Source organism: Branchiostoma floridae, chromosome 15, assembly GCF_000003815.2.
Source record: "Branchiostoma floridae strain S238N-H82 chromosome 15, Bfl_VNyyK, whole genome shotgun sequence".
NCBI lineage: Eukaryota > Metazoa > Chordata > Leptocardii > Amphioxiformes > Branchiostomatidae > Branchiostoma > Branchiostoma floridae.
This window is the reverse complement of record NC_049993.1, coordinates 5842791-5866797: the sequence shown is the minus strand read 5'-3', so window position 1 is coordinate 5866797 and position 24007 is coordinate 5842791. Positions and strand designations below refer to the sequence as shown.

At 42.8% G+C, this 24007-nt stretch overlaps 3 protein-coding genes and 1 long non-coding RNA gene across 5 annotated transcripts in view; 2 read left to right on the top strand and 2 right to left on the bottom strand.

Annotated features, from left to right (window-relative positions):
- Positions 1 to 3524, top strand: part of LOC118431233 (protein unc-93 homolog A-like) — a 10071-nt gene extending 6547 nt beyond the window's left edge. For both annotated transcript variants that reach the window (XM_035842336.1, XM_035842335.1), the window contains exons 2-4: positions 1111 to 2062; positions 2472 to 2739; positions 3061 to 3524. In XM_035842336.1, coding sequence (XP_035698229.1) covers positions 1121 to 2062; positions 2472 to 2739; positions 3061 to 3284 — 1434 coding nt within the window. In that variant the 5' untranslated portion in view covers positions 1111 to 1120 and the 3' untranslated portion in view covers positions 3285 to 3524. The remainder of the gene's footprint in view (positions 1 to 1110; positions 2063 to 2471; positions 2740 to 3060) is intronic.
- Positions 3525 to 5388: 1864 nt separating this feature from the next.
- LOC118432243 (tyrosine-protein kinase receptor Tie-1-like) lies at positions 5389 to 7640 on the bottom strand. Its single transcript, XM_035843772.1, has 7 exons — positions 7482 to 7640; positions 7128 to 7259; positions 6732 to 6934; positions 6136 to 6249; positions 5896 to 5966; positions 5729 to 5769; positions 5389 to 5525 (listed from the first exon to the last, which is right to left on the bottom strand). The coding sequence occupies exons 1-7, from the start codon at positions 7624 to 7626 to the stop codon at positions 5389 to 5391; spliced, it is 843 nt and encodes a 280-aa protein (XP_035699665.1). The 5' UTR covers positions 7627 to 7640.
- Positions 7641 to 7927: 287 nt separating this feature from the next.
- Positions 7928 to 8490, bottom strand: LOC118431237. Its single transcript, XR_004832953.1, has 3 exons — positions 8400 to 8490; positions 8159 to 8241; positions 7928 to 8040 (listed from the first exon to the last, which is right to left on the bottom strand). It is a non-coding gene; the product is annotated as an uncharacterized LOC118431237 (long non-coding RNA).
- Positions 8491 to 15800: 7310 nt separating this feature from the next.
- Positions 15801 to 23805, top strand: LOC118432241. The gene is made up of 18 exons (XM_035843770.1): positions 15801 to 15901; positions 16234 to 16429; positions 16802 to 16946; positions 17438 to 17563; positions 17753 to 17835; positions 18010 to 18181; positions 18626 to 18735; positions 18996 to 19112; positions 19357 to 19538; positions 20039 to 20135; positions 20430 to 20613; positions 20787 to 20912; positions 21248 to 21396; positions 21608 to 21719; positions 22096 to 22184; positions 22545 to 22617; positions 22985 to 23153; positions 23457 to 23805. The coding sequence occupies exons 1-18, from the start codon at positions 15801 to 15803 to the stop codon at positions 23572 to 23574; spliced, it is 2349 nt and encodes a 782-aa protein (XP_035699663.1). The 3' UTR covers positions 23575 to 23805.
- The last annotated feature ends 202 nt before the right edge of the window (positions 23806 to 24007 follow it).

The following is a 24007-nucleotide window of genomic DNA, read 5'->3' as shown; positions in this document are numbered from 1 at the left end:
CCCCCGCTGTTTAAATGCCGAGACCATTTTGGGAAACAATATTGCAAAGAGGCGTTCTAAAAGGACAGCGTTTCTTTCTGGCTGGAGGGAACAGCTCAAAAGCACCAGACAAAACTTAAAACATATTCGAAAATCAAAAAGCACTTTGGTATGGAAGAATATCTCAAATCAATTCATAATAGATCATTTAGATACAACATTACAAAACTGAGAATAAGTGCACATTGCTTAGAAATTGAAAAAGGTCGTCACCGTAACACACCAGCCACTCAGAGACTGTGTCCTACATGTCATGAAAATATAGAAGATGAATTCCACTTTGTTATGAAATGTCCCACCTACAGTAAAGAGAGAGAAACATTGTTTAAGAATATTAGAACCAAAACACACATCTCTCTCGCTGGTGCAGAAAGCGATATTTTCCATGTATTGCTCTCATGTTCATCTCATATATCCGTCTACGTAGGCCAGTTTCTTTATAATGTATTCCAAATGCGAGATCAGATTAATCATACATAACTGTACTATTATCGATAATGTTTTGTTGTTGTTTTGTATGTAGCCTCTTAGTACTACTGTCTGTATAGCTATTAGTTGTTATTAATTGCCATACATTGTACCCTGTGCGATTGTTGAGCAATAAATTCATTCATTCATTCCCTAACTACGGACCCTGATCAATTCAGGGCCTTAATCGGTGACACAACATTTCTCCTCCTAACCCCCTGTAGCCTACGTAAATGCTATTTGTAAATTCCGACTACGAAATAGCCTTACTTACTTGCATTTACTTATTTATAATGAAATTTGTCATTACCTAAAGCTTAGACCTCTGACCTCCCGTAGAATGTTTTTCACTCTCAAGCTTCTGTATGTACCTAGTATTATCTCATGTTTCTTTTAAATTAATGTATATTGTCTTGTACCATTTATGAAATGTTATTTGTAGACCTGTGTAATCAACTTGTGCTGCCTATACGGCTATAGGTCTGTGTAATGTTCTGTTGCATTTTGAATGAATAAAATAAACATCTTCACTAGTCCTAATTATAACCGCACGCACAGTCTAATCACTAGAGTCTAACCTGGCATCTATTGTGCTTTGCTTAGGGAGGGCATCATGGAGAAAACCACACCGAGGACAAAGTTGTTGAAGGAAGGATCAGCGCACCAGTTGTCGTTCACCAAGCGGATATGGAAAAACATCCTCGTGTTATCCTCGGCTTTTCTGCTGAACTTCACGGCGTTCCGGGGCCTGCAGAGCCTCCAGAGCACGCTGAACAGCGAGGCCGGACTCGGCGTGGTGTCGCTCAGCTGTGTGTACGCCAGTATGGTGCTGTCGTGCATGTACGCGCCATTCTTCATCCACAAGGTCGGATCGTGCAAATGGACAATCGTCGTCTGTTTTTTCGGACATGTTTTGTACACGGGCTCCAACTTCTATCCGTCCTGGTACACTCTCATGCCATCTTCAGTTCTGCTTGGGGCCATTTCCGGTCCGCTCTGGACGGCTCAGATCACTTATTTGACAAGCTCTGCTCAGGAATATGCTGAACTATTACAACATGACAGTCTAGAGGGTGACATTGCCAAGTTCAACGGCGTCTTCTATTTGCTCAATGATTTGTCTGGGATCATCGGCAACCTGATTTCTTCATTGTTGTTCTCTGCGGGAACACAGGACATTGGAAAGGGGGAGTTCTGCGGTGCGATGGATTGCGGGATTCGCCCCGAAGCCAACTACACTTCTCATTACGTCACCAACTCAAGCGCGCCCTACAAGTTAGCAGGGTTTCCAGCAGACGACAAGGAACATGTGATAGCACGTTACATACTTTTTGGGGTCTTTCTTGTGTGCAACCTCTTAGCAGCGCTGGTTGCAGGACTATGTCTCGATAAGAATGCTAACAGTAAGGAACTATCGTCTGCTGGGCGAATCCAGGTGTCACAACAGGTACTTCGTACAGTACATGTGTTTAAGGACATTAACTACGTCCTCCTGGTGCCTTTGCTGGTGATTATTGGCATGGCCGGGGCCCTTGTATCAGGAGATATCACCAAGGTCAGAAAATGCTTTTATATTGTATAATACTTTTATTTTACGCGCATTCATTTGTATGCTTGGGAAAATGAGAAACTCAGGGCAACGTAGTTAACCCTCACTCCGTGTTTCGTAAAAAGGTCTTTATTGAATGAAGGACTATGGCCTTGGCGATGGGCCAAGCTGAGACTCCAAAGATATGGCGCTCGGTCTTCTTTAAATTACAGTTAACGGACCCGTTTTCTTTACTCCCATCACGATGTACATGATCCTTTGCAATATGTGTACTTGGACCTTTTACACATTTTATGACTCAAGCGTTTTTAAGGTTTAATGTGATGATGCGCTCGTTCTAAAGAAGGCAAAAGCCGTACCAATGTCACTCAGCATGTCAAAGGGACTCATATATATACTGACGTCATTGCTTCAGTCGTACGTCAGCTGTGCCCTGGGAGTACATATGGTTGGTTACGTCATGATCTGCTGCAGTTTGTCCAGCACTGTCTTCTCCCCGCTCATTGGACATCTGACTGCTTACGCGGGTGCCAGGAGCCTCATCCTCGCCGCCGTGGTCGCCAACGCCGTTCTCCTCATCTACATGTTGCTATGGCAACCGGATGAGGACTCTCTCGGCATGATCCTTGCCGTGTCTGGAGGATGGGCCGTGGTCCGGACGGTTTGGCGCATCCAGCTGTTTGGTAGGCATCTCCTGTCTTCATACAGCTTTCTCACGCGGCGGCCATGATAGATCTAAAACGAGTCCAATGAGGCAAACAAAAGACTGTCCATCATAATAAGAAGTTCAAGCAATGATAGCCTAGCAATTAGGAAAGTGGCCAATAAGAGAATGGCTGCATGTCCGTCAAATATTTGCATTAGTATGTTTCTATTTTGCATCTCTTAAGGGACTATGGGATCAGTCTACGTTACTCTAAATGACTACATCTTCCGATTTTGATGATTTTTTATTCGTTGATAACACGTAGGTACATAATTGAATTATCTTACTTTACTTTCAGCTGTACTTGGCACCATGTTTCCTAGCAACCAAGAGGCCGTCTTTGCCAACGCCAAAATGGCGGGGAGTATCGGCAGCATGCTGGTGTTTGCCTACAGCGCAGCTCTGTGCATGGACGTCAAACTGTACATCTACATGGCTGTACTGGCGCTCGGCACGGTGGGGTTCGGTGTTTTTGAATGCAAAACGCGCAACAAGAAGAACCAAAAAGCTGATACATCTTAACGTACCTTGAACAAGTTGAGAGGTTGTGATCATTGTGATCATGCCGCTCTGATACATAGACGCGTGTCACGTGACCTCACTAATCCCTGTTTCTTAGGTCACGTGACTATCTGTTCGGAGCTGAAAAAAATGGCGAATGCCACCTAAAAGCGTCTGAACCCTTGTAATGTCCTAATATCCGTTTAAGGATTCATTTCATTGTCACCGAAGGGGGGGGGGGTATTTCCCTCTACTGCTCTAAAAAGACGATCGTGGTCATTGTAGCCGGGTTTTCGTGGTTTGGAGGTGAATTGTTTGCAGATGGTTAAGACATGCGGGTAAGGCGTGGGGTTTTAAAGTTCTATGTAGTGCTAATGTCAAGTAGTAATGGAGCGGACAATACACAACATGTGAGTTTTAGATGTTGAGTAAAAGTTATACCGTTGCCACTTTATTCTACATACCTAAGTTAAGGTTTAACGTGTTTTAAAATAAGTGAAAGATAATGTGTTTTAAAATAAGTCAAAGATAATGTGTTTCAAACCAAGTGAAATATAATGTGTTTTAAACCAACCTACCAAGTGAAAGAGAATGTGTAATTGATCTTTATCTTCTATCTAGGTACATGTACTTATTTTATGAATATTTGTCCAAACAAGGCCGTGTACAACTTAAACCTTTGTACAAATCGATCTCTGAAAAAATCGCACTTAAGCTTAAGAGGGTATTTACACTTTAAATGTAGGTTATCGCATTTGTGATTCTAGTGATAATCATACTCAACACACATAGCACAATACAATGTAACACATGTAAAAATGAACTGTTGAAACATGAACTCTAAAGAACAATTGTTATGTTAGTATATGTATACGAGATACGCTTTCTATAAAACCATTTTCTCCATCGTGTCATACAGACACCACGATACTTTGTGTAAGGTATGCATACAGTATCAGATTATTTGAGAAGCATTTGTTATTAAACAAATACTGTAACGTTACATACGTATTGATTCATACGAACATAAACAAATTACTTGAGTGATGTAAAAAACTCAACCTGTGCGACATAATTATACGTTATGATAACTGACATTATGTGGAAATCGATGTGATATAAGAAAGTCACTTCATAGTGAGAAAACACTGCATAACTGATGAAAGGCACGTTTAAGAGTATTTATCCAAACAACAACAACAACAACAACAAATAAATGATATGTAGACAGAAGTCGACCTGTTCTTGCTACCCTGTGATTGCCTAGTCATCATCATCATCATCATCCATTTCATCAGAGTCCACGACTTCATACTCAAAGTCGTCATCGTTCTCAGTGTTGACGTAGCTCTGAAACAGGATGTCACGCGAAGTGAAAACTTTGTTTTTCAAAAATTTTTGAATGATACAGGAGCGTAAAATCTGAGATATAAACCAATATTAATCTCTGTCGACATGTCAAAGGAAAACCTGTGGGTACGTGTTTGGTCTGTGGGTACGGATTGGAATATGATTTGTCATAATTTATAGAAATAGCCATGAGTAATACTTCAACAGTTCCATAGATAAGCGAACATGTAATGTTTGTGAACAATAAAATCTCTCTACTCACACTCTTGTCCTCCATCATGCCCCTCAGCTGCTCCACCAGGTCAGAGAACGTGGGCCTGTCCTCAGGACGGCGCTGCCAGCACTGCAGCATCATCTGGTACCTGGGCATGAACAATATTTCAGTACTTATAGGGATATATCTTTTCTCGTTTTAAGTGTTGCAATCTTCATGATAAGAAAAGATCTGTATGTAAAAAATTGTATATATGACAATACTTTACGTTTGGGACCGCATTCGGTCTAGATTTTATGTTTGGGAAAGCATTGTTAGCAGCGACACCTAGCTGCAGTGTGGAATAGTACCAGTCAGTATTGCCCGAAAGAATGTGACAGCCGTTCACTGAAACATTTATGTCGATTGTAAATAGATCCTGGTTGTGAATAAAGAACTTTTGCCTGATGAAATTATTCACGGTACGTAGGTATACCTTTTGAATCATAATGTCAAACGGCATTCTGATTGTCATATCCATGAGAAATTTGCAAATGGGGGATACAGCTATTGGGAAATCATTTATAGTACACAGGTAGGTAAAAGACTGAAATACACATACAGGTCTTCATCGCAGTTTCTTGGCTTTGGCAGCCTGTATCCTTCACGCAGACTCCTGAGAAGGGTTCTTGAATTCATTCCACTGTACGGGGTTCCTCCTTAAAAAGTCAAGACATGGGTTATAATGACTGTCATAAATAAATGTCACAATGCTTATATCGTGAACCACATTATTTGTTTTCACTGCCAGCGGGAGATGGCATACTGCACATAAAGTGATACATTCAAAAGAAAGAAAATGTCTTTATGTGGACATAGACAGATATAGAGTGTGTATTACTAATAATATTTTCATGCTTACCTAACGTGACGATCTCCCAGAGTAGAATTCCGAAGGACCACCTGGGTGGAAAGCAAACTGCTTCGGTCAAATGGAAAACGTTTATACTATTGTCTACAGGGTCGATGGTTTTCCCTTTAATCAACCATTTGTCAAAATTGAACAACATTGAATAGGTTCAAACGTACACGTCACTCTGTGTTGTGTAGATCCTCCTGCTCAGCGCCTCTAGCGCGGTGGATCGGAAAGGAACAGCCTTCTGCAATGAAAAAAACGGAAAGTTACAAATGTTTACTATCTAGTACTATTTCTACAATTGATATAAACCCTATGCATGATGTCTCTGTCGCTGATAAAGGTAGCTTGAATGATCTACATAACAAGAATGTTTTATGGTTTTAGTTGCCAGAGTGTTGTACCATACTTACTTTAGATGTTTGTTCATAGATGCCCTCCCCACGTGACAGTCCGAAGTCGGCTACCTTGGCGATGAGACTGTCCGTGAGGAGAACATTCCTAGCCGCCAGGTCACGGTGGATCACCTGATAACAGAGATGTCTTAATATTAGTATCATATTATATTACAGTATTGTATTGTGTACACACATCTCATTAGAATCATTTGATACAAAACTCAAACTATCAAACTCCAGGAAAGAACACACCTTTTTCACGCAGCGGACATGATAGATCGAAAACGAGGTCAATGTGGCAAACAAAACACTGTCCATCATAAGTAGTAAATCAATCAATGGTTGCATGACGATTATCAAATCGACCAATTAGAGTATGGCTGCATTTGCATTATTTTTCTTTAATATTTTGCATCTCTATGCTGCTATAAATTGTCACATATTTCCGGTGCATAACACTATTTACATCATTTGATCTTATAACAAGAAACTTACGTGTAGTTTGGGAGCAAAAACCGAATGGGAGCTGATGCTATAAGTAACTTTTGTTTTTTGCCTCATTGTTGACCTCCGTCACATGAAAAAGGTGCATAAATTATACTCTAACATACGTCCTTAGAAGACAGGTGTTCCATCCCCGTAGCTACGTCACACGCGATACGCAGGAGCTGGACAGGTGACAGGGAGGACACCGTGCTGACAGTCTGACGGGTGTTGGCATAGGCGGGATCCTTCACTTCCAGAACACGAGACTTTCGCAAGTAATTCTTCAGATCGCCATTCCCGGCCATTTCTAGGGCCATGTACTGTTGTCCTGCAAATGATACATGTCATTGTTTATCTTACCACTAACACATAGATAACAGTCAAACGAAAATAATGTCATGTAACAGAGATATTCAAGTGGCTTATCAATCTAGATGGTCATGTCAAGTAAAAACATATAACATTCTTGTGAAAAGACAAAGCACATTCTGTAGCAAGCACAAGCACTAAAGCTAACTGACTATGGACACGGACTACGTTACCTTGGTGTTCACAGGTTCCCAGCAGGTTGATGATGTTAGGATGGTAACCAGCATGGCGCATGATGTCCACTTCCTGCTGAAAGTCTTGTCTGGCAGCTTCATCTGCTCCTCCTGAAATTAAACCAAAAAACAAAACAAAAACATAAGGTTTAAATTGTGATAAGCAACATTAAGTAGTTCTGCATTATAGTACAATGTTCTATAGACTCTAACTACAGTTACATATATTAAAAACATTCATCAAGGACTATGTTATACAAAATACACAATATAATGGCACTGTGAATATATCATGCCTGATGATGCTTTGTATCTTGAGATTCTTGTGCTTACGTTTCAGTACTTTAATTGCTGACGGTATCCTTTCACCATCCAGGTTGACGGTTCCCTTACGGACCTCTCCAAAATTTCCTGATCCAAGCAGCTTGTTGGTGAGAGAAATGTCGTCCCAACTCAACTCGCGGTGGTTAACAGCCATTATCCTCAGGGGAATGGGCTGTTGTGCATGGAAAGATACATTAAGTACAGATAGATACTAAAATGACTTTCGACTAAACTTAGCCTAGAAAGTCATCAACAGTTTGGATTGAACACGCTGCATGATTGGGAGTGTACTATCTTGCTTGCAAGTTACAAACAATATTATCATCGTGATTATGTATGTGATTGAATTTGATCATATCTTATTTATTTTCATTGCCTTCAATTCTAATTCATACTAAGATGAATGTCATGTTCGTGACAAACTGTAACCAAGTGTGAAAACAACAGCTTCTTACCCTATTGTTCTCCTTGAAAATTGGTCTTGAGGCATGATATTTAGTAGCTGAACTTGGGCCAGGTCCGTCATCAGCCGCTCTTGTGCCTTCATGCAAACGGGAGCCAATTGGGTCTAAGATGGGCAAAGGGAATTTACCTTTTCAGCTCTTTTGAAGTTAGTGATGGCAATATCTAAAATATCATTTTGGTATATATCTAGCAAAGTAAGTAAAGAACATCAGATTTCTTACCTGTAACGAACGACGCATTGGAAACCCCTTCCACATCTGACATATCCTTACGGACGGGAAGTGGAGGTCGTTGATTCCGTCGCCTGCCAATGGCAATGTAAATCCCAAAATCAGCTCGCATGTCTTACATTGGGAAAAACTCTGTAATAACAGTACCAAAACAAAACAAAGTACACCAAAACAACACAGTTTGTTATATGTATATAACATACACATATACCTGAACAAAATGGATACCTACCGTCGGATAAAGAAAATGGCGGCGATCACTATCACCACCAATAATACAGCAGCCACACCCCCGGCTGCGCCCGCCACTACGCCCATTGGCGGACCTACAAATACACGGATAACAGAGCATTGAGCAAATTATGGATAAATCAATAGCCAGGCCAGCACTAGTATTAAGTTACAAATTTCCAATAGCTGCATGATTGTACCACTGTGTTGACGCGCATTGAGTTGTGATGCCTTTAAATTTGCTTACCTGTTGAACAAGTTGGTTGGTCCGGACAGTCCTGTGTGTCACTCCCTACCCCGTCACAATCCTGCCCGCCATAAGCAGGACTGGGGTTGTCACATGTCCTTGTTCTGGTCCTGCTGCCGTTGCCACAGGATACGCTGCAAGGGGACCAGTCATCCCACTCCGACCAGCTTCCATCAACTGAAATCAATAAAGACAAGAGATCAAACATCAACGTTCTAGATTCGATTCGTAAATGGATCCAAAAGCTAAAATTACTGCATGTGGTGATTTCAACTAATACTCAGTGAAAAACAAGCGCTGTTCACAGCTTACCTGGAGGATGTGTCGTTACTATGACAGATGGTCCCATCGCACCACGCCCTCCAGCCCCAGGTCTCGTCAGAACCACAGATAGCTCATACTGCGCCTCACGCGTCAAGCCGTCCAGCAGGTACGGGATTGAGCGGTTAGACACAACTGTTTCTATCCAACTGCTTGACGGAAGCTGCCTGTGCAACAACGACGCGCGGACTATCGGTCCATCTCCATCAAAAGGCGCACTGTTCAATTCGACCACGACAAACGAAAATCCGGTCGCTGTTGCCCTTGGTGGCTCTACTAGAACTGGCTGGACTGAAAAATGATTCACAAAGGCAAACGTGTAAAGATACGCATTAAACAGATTGGTGTCAAACACGACTCCCTGCAAATGGAGTTATGAGCGTATGCAAAGTCCCTACCTTTCACGTCTATGTAGCTACGATGAGAGGTGCTCAACCCTGCTATGGTTTGCACTCTACAGTCGTAGTTTCCTTCCTCAACGACTGTTACGCTGGTGATGTCGAACGTAGCCTGCAAAGTGTCACCATTTGGCGTCACACTTGATGGTTGGTGGTCTTCTCCTGTTCTGAGGTTCCTGAGGACAAAGTTGTCCCGGGTTGGAGCGGGGTCACCGTCCACAGCACAGGTTATGGTCACGTCATACCCGGTGTTAACCTCAATGTTGTCGATGGGATCTTCGGTAAAGGACGGAGCACGGCCTGTGAGGAAGACACATGAGTGTGACCCATGTGATACTAGTAATTTGAATTATTCTCTGTAACTGCGAAGCATTCTTACCCTTTGTTGTGGTTGGATGAATATTGCAAATGTAAGTCATTTTTAAAAGTAAAAAGAATCAATTACCTGTCACTGTTAGCGTGCTCCTATAAGAATAACGCGTTCCTTCGTAGTCCAAAACACAGGATATCTCCACAGGTCCCAGCGCGATCGGTGGAGTAAAGAGCCAAGTCTTCTGACGGACTGAATCTGGGGTCTCAGCTGTAGGAGTGACTTGGGTCACATCATACTCTATATCCATGACAGGACAGTCATCAACAGCCCAGGGATGACAACTGCACGTCACGTGAGCTGACGTGGACGCAGCGTTTGTGATGTGAACCGTCATTGGTCGCACGGAGATACGGAACTCTGCATGAACAAACACGCGCAGAGCCATCGAAATACATGTACTTAGTTCCTTTTTGCCATAAATCGTCATCAGACTGTTCTGTCAATAACTAAGTATGAGATGTGATTTGCAGCGGTATAAGTGTCGTTGGTGGTGAATTGTACTCTATATACCCCGGCTCACATTAGGCGCGATTCGATCGGACGACGAGTCTGCGAGCTCTAAATTACGAGGAGGTATGACCCTGACGGGAGGGGGGGGGGGGGTGAACTCTGCCATTTCTTCGTCGGCATCAGGGTCATGCCTCCTCGTAAATTAAAGCTCGCAGACTCGTCGTCCGATCGAATCGCGCCCAATGTGAGGGGGTAATACAACATTTGTGACAGTATTATCTAAATATGTACACAATCTAAAAGCCATATTTCATACGATCACAGAATTTCAAAAGGTATGTAATCATAATAGTACTTACTCTTTTCTTCACAGGTTGGTCCCCTCCAATCACCAGTACACAAACAACCTTTGTTACGATCGCATGTTCCACCGTTTCTGCAATCACAGGTCTGTGTACAGCCAGGGCCGTATTCACTTGAGCCACATGCTGAAAGAATGTCAAACGATGTACTCGTTTTCACACACACACGCACACATACACACACACTCAAATACGCTTCTTCAACAATATTTGTTTCAAACATTATGCAAAGACTGAACCCTCACTTACCTGTATCACAGTCGAACCCCTTGTACCCGTTAGCGCACTCACAGCCGTAAGGATCCGGCAGACAGATAAGGGACTTCTGACAGGTTCTACCGCCTTCATTACAGGACCACTGGCACGACTGGCCGTACTGGTCTGGGCTAGCACAGGCTGTAACAAAGGTGAATGATAAAGTATGGCGCTGCACAGCATTCCCCTAAATCTATGAAATTTGATAATCAAAATGACAATTTTACAATTCTACTCATTCCAGTAGTAGAGTCAGATCATACGTATACCGCCGTCATTACAGGACCACTGGTACGACTGGTCGTTCTGGTCTGAACTTTCAAAAGCTGGAATAACTATACAGATACAGCAAACAGATAAAGAATATGGGCTAGTACAGCACGTATTTTCCTCCTATCATTCCAGGGGAGGGTAATTGAGCTTGATAAAATTAAGGAACAAAGATACCTAATTCACAGTTATCCCCAGTAAATCCAGGTGGACAGATGCAGGTCCCGATGACGTCACACCAGCCACCATGGTAACACAGACACGGCGAGGAACAACCAGGGCCGTAACTGTAGGATGGACAATCTGAAAGTAGTTGAGAAAAAATAAACATCAGCCATTGCTTCATATGATTTTAACAAGAATTTAGTTATGCAATGTAGTAACACTTGTGTAAGAGTATGAGAAAGACTACATACAATCAAAAACACCCATCAACACAACACACGCCTAGCTCAGGGGGGGGGGGGGGGATTCAGACTGGCCAAACCTAAAACTTGCGCAGCAACCAGGACTTTCCTATACAGATGTATAAAATCTTACAACTCATTCCCACAATACATTAAAGCATCCACACCATCCATGTTCAAACAACACATCAAGGACAGACTAAAACACAGACACAAACGTATAAACCTCTGCAGCAATGGTGGTAAAGGGCATTCATTAACATCTATGTATAGATAATCAATAATTAATGTTTAGAATTTCGACACTGACCTTTGACCTCTCGGCTACTTGAGACTTATTTAGGTTAGATTTAAGCGTTGTTAGGTGTACATAAATAATGTGTTAATGTTGTATCATGTAATGTGTTTGTGTAAAGACTCCAGGAAGAATAGTGATGCAATCTCAATTGTAATCACTAATGGAGATCCGCTGAATAAACAATAAACAATGCTTTACATATATCCTACTAGTTTACCCAGTCTCTCAGCAGCTCTGCGTATCTACTGAAAAATTCCATACCAGTCACTCCTGTTTGAGTTCATTCACAATCATTGCACATATCTTTATCTGAGGTAATGATAAAGATTCTGTGACAAATGTGAGGGGGGTAAGAATCTCAATGTATCTAATATAGCCAAATACGAGGGGCGGTCAATAAGTAATGCCCCTGACCCATTTCTCATAGCAGGATATTAATGAAACTTGGCACAGTTATTAGTCTTTCTCTTCATAGGAACCACCCAGAGTTATGCATTTCTTCCATAGTTTGATGCAGCTCTGGACACCGTTTTTGTAGGACAACCCAGGTTGGTCGTCCAACAGATGCCTCATTACTGGCAGAAGAGGGCCGACCAGCTCTGGGAGCTGTTTCCACAGACTTCCGGCCATGTTTGAATTCCCGATGCCAGCGTTTTACAAGGTCATATGATGGGGCATCATCACCATAAGTTTTTTTTCATTTCATCAAAAGTCTCCTTTGGTGTGCGTCCTTTCAAATACAAAAACCGGATCACTGCGCGACACTCAACTGGCTCCATTTCACACCTGGTCCATCTCACACCTGACTCAGTTCAAACACCAGTAAATCAGAAACCGCAATTAGCTCAGAGCTATTTTTTGCAACATAACCCATAGAGATATGAACCATTACACATACAAAACTTCATATAGATCAGACAACTGGAAGTGGATCAGGGGCATTACTTATTGCACGCCCCTCGTATTGTAGACATTGATAGCATAGTTAAGTGAATCAAACGAAAACTTACCCGTGACTATTACTCTGATGTAGCTCCGTAACCAGGCGGACGTCGCACTGCCGACATCGATGCTGTATATTCCATCATCTTGTTGTGACGTGATCGGAAGATCCAAGCTGTACTCCGAGTCTAGTACAGAAGCTGCTATTGTTGCCACAGGTGACGACATACCAGCCTTACTCAGCCGAATGGTACGTAATGAGCACCAAGTAGTCGTGCGCACCTTTATAGACAAAGATTCCCCCACAGTTGCACGATAGGTGTAGGATAGCGGCTTGATGCAAGCTGAAAAAATATCAACACTTTATCAAGGATAGCCTGGACAAGCTAAATCACGCTTTTGTCAGACCTTCCACTGTTCAGGCCCCATCAGCCCCTGGCAGCTAGTGAGAGATCAACACTGTAACACAGACTGCCATATGTAACTACTAACGTTTTACCGGGGCTTGCAATTGTGTTGATCGAAACTTTGTTTAGAAAGTGCAGTTCCTACTGAAGAAGCCTTATTTATTGTACATAGAACCTATAATTATTACTGTCGGCCATATCTAGAACTTATTTTCGTACTAGTACACGGTTACGAGCAGCGAAAATTTTCCCCCACCTGTGTTAAGAATCTTGACAGTAGACACCTTCCTGGTGGCGCCGTCTATAGTTCCACTACAGGAGAAAACCCCGGTGGCTCCTTTTCTGTGGTCATTGGTATTGGCGGGAAGTATTGTTGATACCACCTTCGTTGGTGCCTCAGGTATTGGGTATGTGCTTGTTGACCTTTGCGCTGTAAAGGTGTCTCCACCGGGTGAGAATTCTACCTTAAAGTAGTAGTTCTTAGCTATAGCAAGAGGAGAACCCTGTACCACTCCGTCTGTGATACAGGTCAGCACAGTGGATCCGGCCGATGGTAGATGTGGGACAAGAGGATACTGGTTCAAGATGGCCACGTCAACTCCATCTGGAATATCATCAAAGATAGATCACTACCACTACACCTAAATGGGCAATTCAGGTAAACAGTGAACGTGATATCTATCAACGAAAACCGAGAGGCTGTTGCTCGTTCATACGGTAATTAGTTGGAAAAAATAGACACCGGGCCCACGGGTGGTCTCATTTTCGCTTAGTATGGTATAATTCCACCCATTAAAGCATTACCTGAACTCATCTTAAGCTTCACATCCTTGTTGTACTTAGATTTGTTCCTGAGATATACTAAACGTATCTTTAAGATAAAGACAAGGGCAATGTGACCCTGCATTCAAGTAGTAACAGTACTACATAGAAAGGGCAGACAATAGGTAAAAGCAGCCCAATAGCCTTTATTTGGAGGCCGTAAGGGAAGTTGGTTGGAAAGCGAGAGGCCCATCCCTCTCCCTCCACTGCATTTTACCTCCCCAACCGAAGTCAGGTACGTATTTTTACACCTGGGTGGAGTGAAGGGTCTTTCCCAATTGCAAGGACACAAGATAGGTAGCTTAACAGTATTTGAACCCAAGACTGATACCAAAACGTGTTTGCCTCTCATATCCCTGCTAGAGAATGTTGTATTTGACGGGCGCTCTAAACTTGAAGAGATTGAAGTGTTTTCAGTAAAATGTTAATGCTATAAAAGCGACAGCGATTATCAATTATGGTATTTGTGCATGAACTTTGCAGCAATGACCCGTACACTACATATCATAGCTACCATAACTCACCTTGAACTTGGAGGACTCGTTGACATTATTTTTGTGTTAAACCCCCGTGATGTGATCCATATACGTTTGACATTTGAGTCCAATGTTGCTACTTGACATCGGTTTTTAAGTCGATACTTAAAAGAAAGCTGAGGAAAAATCTCTCCCTAGTTAGCTCCGGTAAATGTTCAGAAGAAGCCAAGATTGCTTTAGTGTGTGTGTACGTGGCAAATGGCCCACCGGGTTTGTTTCTGGCAAAACTATCTGGCCTCACTATGACAAAACTATGCTTCAACTATGTTTACACGTATAATGTACTTCCTCTTCCCTTTTCAATCCTGTCTACAGCTTGGACACGCAAACGATTCTATTACATATCTATCCACACTACGTACACGACTTCTCAATTGTATTATTAGCCGTACATAGCAGATATCAGAACTCACATGTAGAAACAGCGGCTTCAAGAAGAACAAAAGCAAGGTAACAACACTTCCACGGCCTTGTCGCCATGTTGGTTTTCTGGATCAAAGACTAATACGCTACTATAGCTTTGGTTAATCATTAATGTTTGACTGATGACCTTTTAGTGATAACCGACGCATTTATAAGAGATTGATAAATGTCTTACGCTCTACATTTGTTTGGGGCGATAGAGTTTTCAGCACCTGCCAAGCGAACGTGCCTGACCGTAATGTAAACACATCACATCCCGTGGTGGGAACGTAACAGTAGGGTCGGCATTGTTAGGGATTGTGTAAACACATCCTGATCTAAAAGGCTTCAATGGTCATAAAGTCATTCTAAAAAGTAAGGACATTTTAATGGGTTGATAGAGGTAACACAAAGATAGTTTATGTCAGACGGGCATATGTGGAAAGAACGATGTGATCAGTCATTCCAATTGGGTTTTGGCGACTCAAGCAAAGTACGAAAAGCCTCGTGACAAGGTATTGATTTTGACCTTTTACCTAGATCTTTGCCGTTATTTTAAGTGTGTTGAACAAAAATCATTATATTGATATATCGGATATCTGATGTACCGAGTCCGACTGAACTGAAAGAACAAACCTACCTTCCCTAAAAAAAGAATCAGTTAGACGCAAAACAAAGTACTGCCTTGCAATGGTCTCTTTGATACTTTGACGTCATTATTTCGATTTGTTTCAATAGCTTGTTTCAGAGACCAAAATTAGCATGCCCAAGCAAGTGATCATTTCAGTAGCTGAAATTGCGCGGTCGGTCCCTTTTGCGCTTTCTAATGGAATATAGACCATATTTCCATTTGGACACCATCCTGTGAGACTTCTCAGTGTAGCTGACAGTAAGGTTGTCATGGAGGATAAAATGTGGCGACCAGAAAACGATTGTTCGGATGAAGACGATGAGATGGAAACCGTGGAAGAGAAGGGGGCAGATACATGGATACCGCTGATCCAGCCTGACAGGTAAGACTGTAGTATCGGTATACTTACTAGATATAGGATGTTATGGCTATACATTATACAGATACATGTACATATATTTGCCTCTGATATATCCTCCCCTCTCTCTCTCTCTGCCTCTCTCACTTTCTTTCTCCGCTGGGTGAGATCTATTGTATGCACATGAGTGTGTATATGTGTGCGTGTTTCTCTCTCTTTGTACCCTTTTGTGTGTGTCTATGACTATGTGTGCATGTGTGTGCGAGCGTGGTGTCTTTGTGTGTGCGTGTGTGCGCGCACATTCATGTCTGAAGATAAGGCGATGAGTTCTCAATCATGGCCAACACATTCCACAGAGGCCAGAGAGGCAGGACCAGACGACCATGGTTAAGTCACCAGAGTGAGAAAAGACGCCATATGTGCCTGTTAGTGGTGATGTTTGTGTTCCTGCTGATGGCGATGGTTACCATGGTGATAGCAATAGTTCGAATGATGGAAGATCATGACGCATGTGATCACGTGACGACAGGGGCGGATACAGCTGCTTCGAAGGTGGGTGGTGTTTTGTTAAAAAATGTATTTTCAGACTTATGATAAATGCAAGAATGAAAAGAAAATGTTAATTCATGTTTTAACCCTCTGTCTATATATACCAAAATTCCAACTCATTGTTTGTTTACAGTATCGAGTGAAATTTGTACACAATCTATGACACAATTATAACGTTCAGACACACTTTTATGGGATTTACTTCACTGACAGAGCAATGTTTTCCACATCTCAAGATACTTGTCGCATAATGTACGTTGTGGAAGCATTGAGCGCCTGGTAATACCTTACTCAAATCTAAAACCTACTTCAAAACCTCCCGTTGTCCTCGAAGATAACAACCTTCCTACTGCTCCCTTACCTGCCCACCCCTAGCCGAAAGCCCCATTGGGCTGCTCCCGGCTGTCCGTGCAGGACGTCTGGACCGCCACCTTCCCCCAGCTGCTGACGGAGTCCGCCATCAGGCTGCTGCACGTCAACGGAGACGGCGTGCTCGACGTGGTCACCGGCTTCGGCACAGGTGAGAAGGGGGAAATGTAGAATAAGGTTACATGTATTTGAAATACAGACACACTTATGCCAATAGTAAGTGTGCCAATAGAAGAAAAGACACATTTGTGCCAATAGTAACTGATGCCAATAGAAGGAAAGATCATTCCAGCTCTACGTATACCATCCACACATGTGCATCCAACAACAAATTCTTTAGGAAATGCATAGAGCACACAAGAAAATTTTCGAGAAAATGCAAGATGTTCCCCTCCCATTGATTTGTCTTTTGTCAAGCTACTCGCACACAATACACTTTCGACCCTTCATTGAGGCGGGCGTTGCCAAAAATGACAGAGGAAGAAGACTAAAGAAGAACACCCAGCAAAAACAATGTTTTCTCGACCGTGATGCTATCTACCCCGCTATTTGCACTTATCTGTCTTATCATTGCATTTACAACTCACATGTACAGCAACAAAAAGAGACACTTCTAGAGATAACGCCTTGATGCCACTGTAGGTGCGGACGGATACCACATCCCGTCTGTTGTATGTGACCTGTACTTTAACGGCTCGTTCCCGTGTTTTGGCGGGCTGCTGGCCTTGGATGGGGCGACCGGTCACGAGCTGTGGCGAAGCTTTGCAGGTATCTGAACAACAATTATCACTTATCTAACCAATTCTTAAAGCTATACCAGGCATTTATGTCGTTATCAATAAATTGCTCCTTTCTTGGGGTGTCCATTTCCTTCCTTACTTAAACCAAGGAGGTTTTAAAACTTTTGAAAGATTTTTAACCTCCTTGTTTAAAAGTTCCTATATTCTTGAATTTCAGACCACGAGATCTTTGGAGTTAACTGCAACGAAGACATCAGTGGAGATGGAGTGAACGACTGTCTCGCTGGGGGGCGCTCCGGGGTAATGCCGATATACACCTCAATTGTTGTTCATTGCTCGAAAAAAATATGCAACTAACTTCATCGTTGGGTATAATTAGCAGTGCACGAAGTGCAACTAACACAACCTTATATGAATCATGTACTAGATTTATAGATGTACTAGTATGTCTACGTGGTTCTCTCTTTTGTGCAGGCCTTCCAGGCGGTGAGCGGCAGGGACGGGCGGGTGCTGTGGAAGTTCGGTCCGCAGGAGGCAAAGGTAGACATGATGAACCTGTACACGGCACAGTTCCTGCCCGATATGGACGGCGACGGGGTGCCGGATGTGCTGGCGGCTCACGGTGGGGACCCGCTCCGAGAACCTGGTGGGTTACAGGGTTTAGATAGTGTATTTAGAGTCACGCGACAATTACGCGTCCGCCATGTTGGTGGGTTAAGTCAGTTCGTGCCTGATAGGGACGGGGATGGGGTGCCGGATGTGCTGGCCGCTCACGGTGGAGACCCGCTCAGAAAACCTGGTGGGTTACAGAGTTCATAACTTTATATATTGCATTTGTAGTCACGTGACGATTACGCGTTCGCCATGTTGGTGGGTTAAGTTAGTCCGTGCCCGATATGGACGGGGACGGGGTGCCGGACGTGCTGGACACTCACGGTGAACTCTGATAGTTTGCAGTCACATGACTAATCTGGCGTCCACTACGTCGGTGGGTGACCGCACTTTGTTGTGCCTTATACGGATGCTGATGTGGGGTCACGGACAAGAATATTTTTAAGAATATAATAATTTTTCCTGTTGCTGTTTCCAGGCAGCCTGTACCGGTTGTCGGGCCGGCTGTTGATCCTTAGCGGTAAGGACGGGAAGGTGTTGCGCTGGGCAGAAGTACCGGACCGTAGGGAGACTTACTACTCACCTCAGGTGCGATGGTACCTACCTTAAACTTAGTCTTAGGTTCCGCCTTGTGTAGACATATTGGCAGCTATTTCAAAGTGGAGGTATTCTAATTGGTCCAGATTTCAGACAGCGGCAATCAGACAATGATGGCTCGCTTGTATCTACGTTAAACGTTTGAATATGGAAGCCAATCAATGAGCGGAGCCTGAAACGTAATGTATCGTGAAAAGTAACCAAACCACGTGCTTGGACATGTAGGTCTGAATGTCGTTCCCCATCTGTAGGTGTACACCCGTCAAGATGGCCGCCTCACCGTACTGTTTGGAACAGGCGGGGAGACACATCCGGGATCTTTGTGGCGGATTTCGTTGGACGATTTGTACGAAGGCAACATGGACAAAGTAATAAATGTTTGAACATGTGATATAAATAAAAAAGAGAATGTGTTCTGCTTATCGAAAGTCACACTTAAGGTTCTACTGGTCTCGTCAACACAATTTGGTTTTGAAATTGGACTGAAAGTAAGTGTAGTCTTTTATACATGATGATCGTTGGTTTATAAGCATTCAGGTTAGTGGGATGAAAATAAGAAACTGCGTGCTCTCTGTAACATTTGATCAAGAAACTTCTCCATGTCCCTCCCAGGCAGAGGTGTTGTACAGTGACCCGCAGAAAGGCGTCATGACCCCGCCGGTACTGGTGGACCTCACCGCTGACGGAACCGTCGACATCGTCATGGCCATGTTCAACTCTACCGTGGTGGCCATGGACGGAGAGACGGGCGAGACGTTATGGGATGCCTCATTCCCTATGTCGGAGTCCTACAGGTATGTCCTTAGAAACAGCTCCGCAATTTTCCGCGAGGCGTGTGTCATGTTTTTTTTATTGTACTTAAGGCATATCATAAAAGTGATAACTCTGATAACGCTGGGCATCTGATATGGCTATCATGAAAAGTAATGAAGTAGAGGATCAACCTTTTCAAAAAAGTAAGTCACTCTTTGTCCCTTTGTTTGGCTATTTTTGGTGACCTGGTCCATGGACTAATAGTAGCATTGTATTAGTAACAGCAAGAGAATTAACTATGACAGCGTACAAACATTGTCGTAAGGTCGCTTACATTAAAACATAAATGTAGAATCAGGGGCATGGTGTCACAAATAAAAACAATCAATCGGGGGGATGGAATGTCTGCTCTTTAATTTAAAGGTGAAAATATTATGCTGCAATGTATGCATGGACTGTTGTAATCTTAGGCCAACACATAGTTCTAAGAGTTTCTAAGCAGACAATGGAATCGCATCCTTATTTCTTTTATTTATCCCAGTACGCCAGCTGTAGGTTTCTATAACGACGACGACGTGCCAGACTTCATGGTTCACTACCAGCACGGCCCGGGCTTCCCCATCTACTACCAGTCACATGTGAGAGATCTCTATATTAAGTACATTCACTCAACATGTTTATGATCGTAACAGGACACATACTAGAAAATGCTTTCAAAAACGAAGAGTATCATGATGTATGACGAAATGCTTAAAGTTTGTTCCGGCGCAAAAGTATACATTGACCACATATTACACCGGCCTGTCTCATGAGGATTGACTCACAACTTTGAACACTTGGCTTTTAGAACAATTGACATTCTTGTCTTCGGTGTAAAAAGCCTTGTCTATATGTTACTTTTGTACATAAGATTAAACACTTCTTACTTGCAGACGACAATTCTGGACGGAAGAAATGGACAGCCGCTTGTTGTTCCTTACATCCGGGACACTGTCGGAGCACAGGCTTCCCCACTGGCCATCAGCGTAGAGGGTCATGGGAACGATGTCTTCCTCTATTGGGTCGCCGACTGCACTGGGTATGAGGGAGAAAGCGGCGAGTTTGACTTTGTGAAAGGTGAGAAAAGTTTGTTAAGAAATTATCAATTTTCCAAACTTTCAAATTGAAAGTGGCACACACACACACACGCACACACACGCACACGCACACACACATGCACACACACGTACGTTCGCACAAACACACAAAAACATTTCTAAATTTTTGCTTTCTGTGTTTTTGTGAATTAGGAACGAATGTTCACGAGCAAAGCCGGGCAGATTTCTGCAAGGTTCGGTTCAAGACAAGCGGCTACTCCCAACTAGCGATGATGAGTGGTAACACAGCGCCACCTGGCGTTACCATCTATGACTCCAGTAAGCTTTTACTTTTAGCTAAATCGACAGCCCTTGAGACTTGTACGGTATCAAATATGTTTATGAATCTATCTTTTATACGTTTTTCGTAGACTATGCTTATATTTCCATTTACCAGCTCAGGCTGTTTGCAAAGGACATAAAGTCGAACTTTGCCCCATGACTGTTCATAGGCTATAGAAACAGATCACGTGAAGCACAACAGCCTACAACAGTCTAAAGCTTACTTGAACATGGAAAATGAATGCTCCATAAAGCCGCTTACCGTATCATTGGTTTGCTTGGCTGACAGTGGCACATAGAGTTCAGCATTGTTCAACACTCTTCCTCTACAGGAGACCGGTTCCACCTGGAGCACGACGAAACCGTCAACACCACCGCCATGGCACTCCGGTACATCCAACAGCATCCGGAGGTCAGGGGTCAGTACCAGGAGTGGTTGGGAGAATCTGACATGGAGGGTACTGACAAGAGTGAGACTGAGGTATGGCACGATATCATCGGCTGTTCAACCGCATCTGGTGTTGTTGTTTCTATTCTTGCAAGGATATATAAAAAAATGTATAATCTTTGCTATGATTGATAGGATCTTTTATCTGCATTTTGACGTAATTACCATGTGAAGAGTCCAGGGAATAACAAATGTCTTGACGTATTTTGAGCTATCAATGCTTACTATCACTTGCTCTTCGCAGAGTGGCAGAGGAAAGCGAGGAACGACACAAAACGAGAAGAGCGGGGAAAGAAGGCATCGAAGACACGTTGGTCCTCATGACGAGGGAGGTGTGCAGAGACTGTTGTCTACAGGTCCGTGTGGAAACGAATATTCAGTGAAATGAACCTTTATAGACGGTAGACAAGCATTCTTTAAAAAGTGTCCACAAATAGGTGTGCCTTATGCAATAAAGGCTTGGCTTTAGAAGGTGTTTGCAAGTGATACCACAACAACTTGAAATGCCCAGTATGAATGGTGAATGATGTCTAAACGTTTTCAATCAACAGACAGAAAGGATGCTAATGACTTCACATGCGTCTTTAATCCACCAACACGGTAGTAGTCATATGACTGCAAGTACCATACTGCACATGTGACGATTTATACAAATAGCTTAATACTGTACGTTGTCGACTAAAATCGCCACGAATGAGGTCACGTAGACAAGATCTGTCCTGACTTCTCCAGGTACCCTGGCCCCTTCTCTGGACGCCTCTGACCCACAGGCTATCGATGTGCTGTTCGCCACCTACTGGTTCTACCCTGCTAAAACAACCGTAAGCAGCTACTCTACTCTAACGGGTAAAATATAAATCTGAAAAATAGTATCGTATCAATTTCTTCCTTTATGTAAATACAGTGAAAATGGTTTAAAAAATAAATGGTCTGTTAAGTGTTGACACTTAACTTTTGTTGCACCTGTTGACTGTTGTTTTATCATTTCAAAATCGTAAAGGTTGTGCTGTACATCACAAGACACGTGTATCAGAACCAATAGTGTAATCCCAATTTTCTTAACATTATGTTGATAACACTTATAGCTTGATCGATTATCGGTGTTTTGTGAATTGATAAGCCTCATAAGTAAGCTCATTATTGCAGTGTGAAGCTAAAAGATATCCGTGTTATCCCCGCAGGTGCTCCTGCCTGAAGATGAACAGTGTGTCCAAGACATGATGGAAAATGAAGTCCAGCGATTCAGCCCTGACAGTGAGGGATTCACGTGTATTTCATGACATTTTATTTGCTTTCATGTGACGGACAGCGGTGACATACCTTCTTTACATCTAAACGAACGAATGAATTGCCATACTAGGCAAATTACAGGTGACAGCAAGACATGTTAAAGAGACACAGCTAACAGATACAGAATGAACCTTTTATTGGATAAATTCAACCTCTTTTCGCTTTTTAGTTATAGTGGATATGAAAGAGCAGATGTTTTATGATCGATGGTTTGTCTAGTTGCATCAAGAATATGAATTTTTCTACAAAACTTATTGTATGAAATAGGGAAACACAAATACTATATTTTTTCTCAGTTGTGACCGTTTTGCCCTCCAATCTCTCCCCCCAGACCAGTACTATGGGTTCGACCATGACGCGTACGAGCACGTGGTGGAGGAGAAGTGCGCCTCTGCCCGCCTGAACGGTACCACGGACAGCGCCACCTATCAGTCACAGACGAACTACAACCCATTCAACGTGCACATGGGTGCCATGACGATATACAGGGTTAAGATACGGTATGTGAGAAACATTGACTAAAATTGATTGAAACTTAGGTCTAATGAAATATGCTCATATTACAAGATATGAATCATTTTACCGAGGAGGTAAATGTTTGTCGCTGTTAGGTATTGGTATTGTCTTACTACGGAACAGGTGTTTGAATTTAAAATGTCCCAATTCACATATTTGTAGAGCATAAGAATCGCAAAGAGTTGTCAGTTCTAACTCAAACCAGTTGATTTAGGTAAAGTTTTTGTTTTCCCAGTACATCATTGTTTCCTCCGCATAATGAACATCTTTACTACTACTATATCCAGGTGCGACTGTACCGGTGAGGAAAAGGACCAGTGCAGCAGAGTGCTGCCGTACAGTGAGCAGGGCTGGGCCGGGTACATGGGAACATACGGCACCAGTCACTATGTGCCGCGCACCTAGGCCTGTACAGCACGCCCAGCTCAACACATGGAGTATGCCCCCTTATTGGCGTTCACGGCATCGGCAATGCAGCCATAATGATGTTTCTTTGCCATACAATTGAATAAAGATTAAGGACTTTCGGACATTTCGAGATCTTTCGACGCTTTCTAAAATATTATTGCTCTGAGCGTTCCCGTATTGTGTGACTAGTCACTTATGTTCATGTCTGGATAAAAACAAAATTAACAAACTGTGGTACAAAGTTTAAAGTGTCTTCTATGGATGCAATAATAATGGTGATGTACATGCATTCAATAATAGTTACCAACCGACCAACCAACCACATCCAACCAACCAACCAACCAACCAACCAACCAACCAACCAACCAACCAACCAACCAACCAACCAACCAACCAACAATCAAACCATCAACCAACAAACCAACAAACA

Bases quoted from the DNA above. Each gene is read 5' to 3' on its own strand.
- LOC118432243 (XM_035843772.1), bottom strand. From the start codon at position 7,626: ATGGCTGTTAACCACCGCGAGTTGAGTTGGGACGACATTTCTCTCACC. The intron at 5,770-5,895 runs GTACGTTTGAAC...CTTTCCACCCAG, and splicing joins TACACAACACAGAGTGACGT to GTGGTCCTTCGGAATTCTAC. The intron at 5,526-5,728 runs GTAAGCATGAAA...TGACTTTTTAAG, and splicing joins CTGGGAGATCGTCACGTTAG to GAGGAACCCCGTACAGTGGA.
- LOC118432241 (XM_035843770.1), top strand. From the start codon at position 15,801: ATGTGGCGACCAGAAAACGATTGTTCGGATGAAGACGATGAGATGGAA. The intron at 16,947-17,437 runs GTGAGAAGGGGG...ATGCCACTGTAG, and splicing joins GGTCACCGGCTTCGGCACAG to GTGCGGACGGATACCACATC. The intron at 19,539-20,038 runs GTATGTCCTTAG...TATTTATCCCAG, and splicing joins CCTATGTCGGAGTCCTACAG to TACGCCAGCTGTAGGTTTCT.